Source organism: Barbus barbus (assembly GCF_936440315.1).
Source record: "Barbus barbus genome assembly, chromosome: 3".
NCBI lineage: Eukaryota > Metazoa > Chordata > Actinopteri > Cypriniformes > Cyprinidae > Barbus > Barbus barbus.
Genome location: NC_136731.1, coordinates 42,900,991 through 42,908,999, shown reverse-complemented (window position 1 = coordinate 42,908,999; position 8,009 = coordinate 42,900,991). Strand labels below are relative to the sequence as shown.

Genomic DNA, 8,009 nt, shown 5'->3' with positions numbered 1-8,009 from the left:
TTGGCAAAGGATTATGGGGAATGAAGTCCACGACAGAGTGGCAATAATATGGGATGGAGTGCCCATTGGTAGCTATCAAGGGCACTCTATCTGGTGATTGTGACAGTCATTCTGAACCAGTTTTTTTTTTTTGACAATTCTGGAGCTGTTACCTGGATTTGGTCTTTTAATCCCCTCACACAAGCACCAAGCACTCACCAACGTGGGTGTCTATTGTAAAAATGGACAAGAGTGTTTTTGAATGAATGTGAATGGAGAAGAGGCTTTAGGCTTTAGAACACTGAATAAAATTATAACTATGTGTTATAGGCTACATTTACATTTATTCATTTGGCAAATGGTTTTCTCCAAAGTTATTAACAGTTGAGGAATACAACAAGTGATGTATCATAAGATGACAATAAACACAAGAAGTGCCTGTTATACAAGTTTTCAGTCATCATTCATAATAGTAAAAACTTGGACAGGAAGAGATAAAGGATAATAAGAGAATAGTAAAAGTGAATGCAAAACACCACTCATTTACCAGCCACAGGCATCTGGAGGGGATATATACGCATAGGGGACAGTGGAGCTAGAAGTATATGGACCCCATGGCTGTTCTGTAGGCAAAAACCAATGTCTTGAGGTGCAAAGTGGTGTAACATGGGCTCTCTTTGGGCTAATTGAAAATAAGACAGAATGCTGCACTCTGAGTCATTTGCAGAGGTCTGACTGCACATGATGGAAGTCCAGCCAGAAGAACATTGCAAACATCCAGCCTAGAAACTCGCATAGCAGTGGTAGGAAAAAACATGTGCCTGAATGAGAGGTCCCAGTGATACAGTGTATACAGAGAAGAGGAGGGGTCCAAGAACTGATCCCTGAGGAGTCCCAGTGACCAGTTGATGTGATTTGGATGGCTCTCTTCCCCAAGCAACTCTTGCACTCCGTAGCACTTCAGTGACTGACAGCAAGGTGGTTTCAGTTGAAAAGCCACTTTTAAATCCTTGTTGACTATTGTCCAGCTGGTTGTTCTGTGAGAAGAAGGAAGACACTTGGTTGAAAACAACACCTTCAAGTGATTTTGCTATGGAAGAGAGTAGAGACACAGGCCTGCTTTCAACATTTGAGCAGCCTAGTTTATGTTTTTAAAGCAGTGGGTTTACTCAAGCCTGCTTGAATGAGGTGGGGGAAAAAATCAAGTGAGAAGAGATGTGTTGATGACGTGTGTAAGTGAGAGTTCTTAAGTTTCGTCTAAATGAAACTGGTTGGTGGTGCGGAAGAAAGTAAATGTAGATTAAAAGTAAAAACGAAATAATCCAAGACATGCATGAGTTTGACCAAGATGTTATCTGTGATAAAACTGCATGTAAAGATGAGGTCGGGCTGGTTATCTGTACCGGTGGTATGGAGCTACCGAAGGTCTAAAGAGGCTAGGAGAGAATGGAGAGAGTCAGTAGCATGTGGCTTCTCAAGGTGGATCACCAAAAAGCACTGTCACTTTTAGGGCTTGATGTTGCCTCGTCGGGGCTTCCACGGGGCCATCGGCCAGGGATTTTTGACCTGCCAAATACCTTGGGCCAAAGCAGGCCAGTTCAGGCTTGAGGAATGGTCATGAGCAAAGGCTTTCTCTGAGTTTCTCTGAGTCTGGAGAGCGTCAGCGTCAGTTAATTTCATATTGTTACCAGGTAACATCAGCATTAAAAACTTTTTAAATTATTTTAGCTCAAAACTTATTTTCAGACTGCAGCGAATGTTTGAAATATCTTCTGTTTGAGATCCTATGTGGATTATGATCACCATAAATGGCAGAAATATTTAAAAGCAATGCAAAAGACACTAGGTATTGCCATAATAAACATGGTAAATACGACCAATTGTGTATTTATTTGTTTACATGATATATCAGTCAGTAAGTCTTTTAAAAACTTATAAAAACTGTAATTTACTTTTACTGAAGTATATTTTGTTTGAAGTATTGTGCGTCGCTACATTTAAAACACATTAATTACTGAGTAAAAAAACTTCCCCTAGCTCCCTGGAAACTACTGCAGTAAATAATGGGCAGGGGAACAAACTGGTGCTAAAATCACAACAAAGATGCAGACAGACAAGTGTTTCGGATTTCGCAGATTTCGTTGCTGAATGAATCAACCATTTAAATGATTTGGTTCAATCGCAATGACTCACCTATTAAGAGTGAGTTGCTGACACCTACTGGCGGTTTTAATTTCACATTTAAAGTATCTTTTGATTTTATATATATATATATATGTGTATATATATTATATTATATCAAAACATTATTTTTGTATTTGTAACTGCAGGTTAAATGAATTCATGTCCTGCATTAAACAGTGTTTAAATACACTACCAAAAACGGTGATTGATTTGGTTAGTGATGTTGGACTGCTATTATTTTGAACACAACTGTATATCGAATAACCATTATATAAAAGCAATAAGCCCTGTGAAGCCATGGTTTACAGTGAGTCTATACTCTGATTCGCATCGTCCCTAACAACGCCCCTTAGCTGTTATAAATGCACTGTAAACCACGGCTTCACAGGGCTTACTGCTTTAGTTTAAACTAGAGTGATATTATCATTTAACTTTTTGATCACATTTCTTCAACAGGCAGAAAACAAGCACTGTGGAACATCAGAAGTCAGTACAGATCAACACCTACAGCAGGAAGTTTTCACTAAAGAAATGAATCTATTCCACAGACTTCATCTTGAAGGCAGACTTTACAATAAATTGAGAGCTGCAGATGTTTTTCAGTTAACATCTGCACATTCATTACAGTCCTATGAGTCTTGTGATGAAGAGGAGCTGATTCAGACTTTCATACAAAATCTACTGATGATGAACTACAGAGCAAGATATCTCAAAACTTTGGAGAACAATGTGGAAGGTCACAGTGATCAGGGCAGTTATGATCCACTTAAAGAAGAGGCTGATTCTGATAATTTTTTCTTCAATTCAGGGTCAGTGTCTAATGAAGAAACAAGCCAGTCTGAACGAATTCACCCAATGGATGTTCAGATGGCTGTGTTTCATTGTGCTGATAGGTTCCTGAAGCAGCTGATGGTGACTAAACTGTCCCAGTGTCAGTACGCTCTGCCTCTGCTTGTTCCTGATCCATTCACACAACAGATTGAGTTTCCTCTCTGGACATTCAGACAAATCAACAAGAGCTGGAAGATGAGAAACACCAACAATGACATAATCAGTCAAACCCAGCCAATCTATAAGGCAGAAACTCCAATGGTGTTTTTCTTCAGGTTTGGCTCTGTATCTTCATCCAAGTCTCAGCTGATAAACAGTCTGATCAATGAGAAGCACAACACGTTCTTCCACAGGAACTGCCCAGGCAGCAGCAGAACCAGAGTCCTGATGGATGGAGTGGTGGAGATCACCTGGTTCTGCCCCTCTGGATCAAATGATGATAAATTCACTGACTGTGTTGCTTTCTGTAATCTACACGGTGATGCAGGAGACCATGAGAAACAGCTGCAGATCCTCACTGAAATGGCCTCAGTCAATGTTGTTTTTCTATCACAACTTGAGAGGAATGACAGAAGCATGACAAAACTTGAAAAACTCTACATGGACTCAAAGCCACTCATTTGCCTTTTTACTGAGGATGAGTCTGCTGCAACTGTTTTAAAGAAAAAATATCGGATTGGTCTGAAAGACAGAAATCAGTCTGAAGTATCTGAAGAACTCACAAGAGCAATAAATGATTGTCTCTCAGAATCATCTTCCACTTTCAGACTTGAAGATGTGCCTAAATACAAAAACATGAGAGTAGATGAGGAAGATGATGATGACTGCAGGAAAGGAAGAGAAGCAGCACAGCAGATGATGGGTTTACTGGAGAAGGAAAATCTGTCAAAAATCAAAGAATCATTTCTGCCTCATCAGGGGAAACTGTGGCATCAGTGGTGTCAGAAGAACAAAGAACTACATCGACCTCAAGGAGATGACACAGAAATGGACACCAGTAGAAAACAAAAAGAGATGAGGATTATCCGTGAGCTGCAGCATAAAACTGATATCAGTGAGTTTATAAAGTTGTTCATTAAAGAAATTAACTCAGATACTGGACATAAGATGTTTTTCATTAAATGGCTCGGAATACTCCTGAATGAATGTACATCAGCTGAGTTGTTTGTGTTTTATCACAAATATGAAGAAACATGGTCAACAATTTTTAAACTCAAAGAGAAACATGAACTAGAAAAACTGACAGTTAAACGAGCAGAACTTGAGAGAATATCTGAGGAACTTCAAGCTGCAGTTATTGGTTTGGAGCACATCATGAGGGAGATCGGTCAGATTTATGAATCATGTTCATCTGTGAAGAAGAACAAGAAAGATCTGCAGTTTGACTTCTCTTCTCTCCCGAGTCTTGCAGCAGAGATGATGATCTCTGGATTTCCACTGGAGCTGATGGATGGAGATGCTGCTCAAGTTCCTGTGATCTGGATCTCTGCTGTTCTAGATCAACTCATCCAGAAACTGGGAGACCAGCGAGTCTTTGTGCTGTCAGTTTTAGGGGTTCAGAGCTCTGGGAAATCCACCATGCTGAATGCCATGTTTGGACTCCAGTTTGCCGTCAGTGCTGGCAGGTGCACCAGAGGAGCTTTCATGCAGCTGGTCAAAGTGTCCGACGAGATGAAAACACAGATTAATTTTGACTATATTCTGGTCGTTGATACTGAGGGTCTTCGTGCTCTAGAACTTGCTGGAAGATCTACAAGAGTTCATGACAATGAACTGGCCACATTTGTTGTTGGTCTTGCAAATCTGACATTAATCAACATCTTTGGAGAAAACCCATCTGAGTTGCAGGACATTCTTCAGATTGTTGTTCAGGCCTTCATGAGGATGAAGAAGGTCAGACTGAATCCCAGCTGTGTGTTTGTGCATCAGAACATCTCGGATGTCTCAGCTGGAGAGAAAAACATGGAGGGAAGGAGACGACTGCAGGAGAAATTGGATGAGATGACAAAAATTGTTGCTAAAGGTGAAGACTGTGATGCAAAATGCTTCAGTGATGTCATTAGATTTGATATTCAGAATGATGTGAAGTATTTTGCTCAGCTCTGGGAAGGCAGCCCACCAATGGCACCACCAAACCCAAAGTACTGTGAGAATATTCAGGAACTCAAGAAAATTATTGTGTCTCATGCCTCAAAATCACATGGAACGATGGTGAGACACCTAAAAGACAGAATTAAAGATCTCTGGGAGGCTATAAAAAATGAACACTTTGTCTTCAGCTTTCAAAATTCTCTAGAGATTTCAGCGTACAGGAAACTAGAGAAAAAATACAGTAAATGGTCCTGGAGTCTTCGCAGTGCCATGATGGAAACTGAGAACAAACTACACAATAAAATAAAAAATGAAGCAATTCATGAAGTTGAGGAAATCGATCTTCAAAGAGAACTGAAGAAGACAAGTGAAGAAGTGGAAAAGTCAATGTCAGAATTCTTTGAGAAAGACAAAGATAAATATATACTGATTCAGTGGAAAACATCATTTGAAATCAAAATCAAAGAGCTTCAGAAAAATATTATGAGGGAAACAAAAAGGAAATTAAATGAGATTCTTGATGCTCAGAGGACACAACATGAAAACACTCTCCATGATAAGAACAAAACACTCGCCTTAAAACTCAAAGACAAAGCTAATTTTGAAGAAACACAGACGACGACGACTGAAGCTCAGAGAACCGATCATGAAAACACTCTCTATGAAATGTGCAAAGAACTCACCTTAAAACTCAAAGACAAAACAAATAATGAAGAAACACTGACAAAAGAGTTTGATTTGTTTTGGGAGCAGAGTGTAGATAGCATTATCTCAGACACTCCTAAAATCAATGATATTGACATTATGAGAGATGTGAGAGAAATCCTCAGTAACATCTATGAGGGCCGTCTCCCTTTAAAAAGCAATACAGAAGACAGTGAGTACACTGACATTTTCACTGTGTCAAGTTTTTCTGAATATGTTTTCAAAAAGCCAACAAAAAGTTGGTTGAAAAGGATTGTAATAAGAGCTTTCAGAAGAGTTAAACATTTTTTGGGATATGATCGAACTCTGTCTCCAGAGAATGAAGCTCAAATAAGATCATTAGTCTCAGATGTTGACCAGCAGACAGACAAAATGATTCCGTCATTTAACATTTCAAAGATGGGCTACAACACCAGTTACATCCAACAACTCATAGACTACATAAAGACAAGTGTAACAGAACATCAGGAGGGACGAGTAAAATATGTGTTCAAGGATGAATTCTTCATTGATTTGGTTCTTTCTATCTGTAATAGACTTAACAAGATAATCACTGAACAACACATACATTTCAGTGAAGCAATATATGCTGAGAAGAAGAGAGAGTTCTATAGTATTTTCCAGAAATACTGTCATGGAGCAACATCAGCTGTTATTTTTGGTGAAATCTTCTGTCAGAAACTTAAAGATCCCATTGAGCAGAGTGTCTACAAGAAGACTGCCAGAGATCTGACAGATGAAATGAGATCAAACTGTGAATCACTGAATAGGAACAGATCAAATCTGGAGAAGCACATCCTGAAGACACTGGCAGAAGAGGAGGATTTTAATAAATACATGAACTACATTAATAATCCCAGACATCACTTTAAGAGTTTTATCAACAATGAAGTCAGACAGTACATCAGTGATAAGTTCAGTCTCAGTGTTTCACCAAAGATGAAGGAGAACATTAAACTCCTGCAGCAGAAGATCATGAAAGCAGCTCATGAATCTACTGAACATGTTCAAGTGAACAGAGGAGATGTTGGTTTATGGTTGAAGCGTTTCACACAGCAGCTCTCAGATGAGCTGATCTTCTCTGAAAAAGACCTCAGTGGAGTGAAACATGATGATGTTGATGATTTCAGCCTCCTAGAAGATGTGATAAAACAAGAACTTCCTTCTATAATGTCAGACATCAGCAGTAGATTTAGTACAAATACTTTTCCAGTAAATCTGGACAATAAAGACAGGCCAGATGAGCTTCTGATTGATCACTTCTGTCAGTGCTGTTGGGTTCAGTGTCCGTTCTGTGGAGCCACCTGCACCAACACCATAGAAAACCACGATGGAGATCACAGTGTTCCTTTACATCGTAGTATTGGTCTGAATGGAATATATTACAATAATACACCCAACTTGTCTATCTGCACATCAGCAGTAGCAAACAGCAATCTATATTTCCATCTCAATGACTCGGATGATAAAGTTCTCTGGAGAGATTACAGAAGAGCAGGAGGAGTTTATGCAGACTGGAGCATCACCTCTGATCTCTCTGAACAGCCGTACTGGAAGTGGTTTGTGTGCCGATTCCAGAATGATCTGGAAAAATACTACAACAAAATTACAGGTTATGTTGAGATACCAGATGAATGGAGAAAATACTCAAAACAAGAAGCTATTGTGTGTTTGAATAAATACCACTAAAGGAGAAGATAAATAATGAGACTCTTACATCTCTCAGATTCTCCTTAGAGCACAGTTAGAAACGAGTTTCTTAGATATACATCAGAGTCTCTGGAGTCATATACCTTAAAAGAGTGTAACTTCATCAAGTACAGTAGAAGAGGTTTAAAAATTCAGTTCCTTATAGTATCTGTGAAATGATCTTACCTTCAAAACAAAATAAAGTATATATTTCATGTTTGAAGTATATCACAATTTGAAACTGCTTAAACTTTATGATGAACCAAACAGTGTTTGTATTCATTAAGTTGGAAGTGTGAGAAATAAATAATTGTGAAAAGTGTTTTAAAATTGAACGTCTTAGGCCTGTCAGTCTGATGTATCTGAAAATCACTCCAGTGAACATGCTAACAGTTCAGGTTGTGCATCATGTCTCAAGTAAAGGGTCATTTACTCAGCTTACTAAAAGACATCAAAAAATGGCAAAATAATGCTTATTAAATAATACTGTGATCTGTATGGGTCATAACATAAAATCAGTGGCTTTTCCA

The 8,009-nt window shown here is 38.8% G+C and overlaps 1 protein-coding gene across 1 annotated transcript; it reads left to right on the top strand.

Moving 5' to 3' along the window:
* Positions 1-2,694: 2,694 nt before the first annotated feature.
* On the top strand, positions 2,695-7,479 carry LOC306858987 (interferon-induced very large GTPase 1-like; the record flags this gene model as incomplete). Its single annotated transcript, XM_079399805.1, has 1 exon — positions 2,695-7,479. One exon carries the CDS (start codon positions 2,695-2,697, stop codon positions 7,477-7,479), a length of 4,785 nt encoding a protein of 1,594 aa, XP_079255931.1.
* Positions 7,480-8,009: the final 530 nt, after the last annotated feature.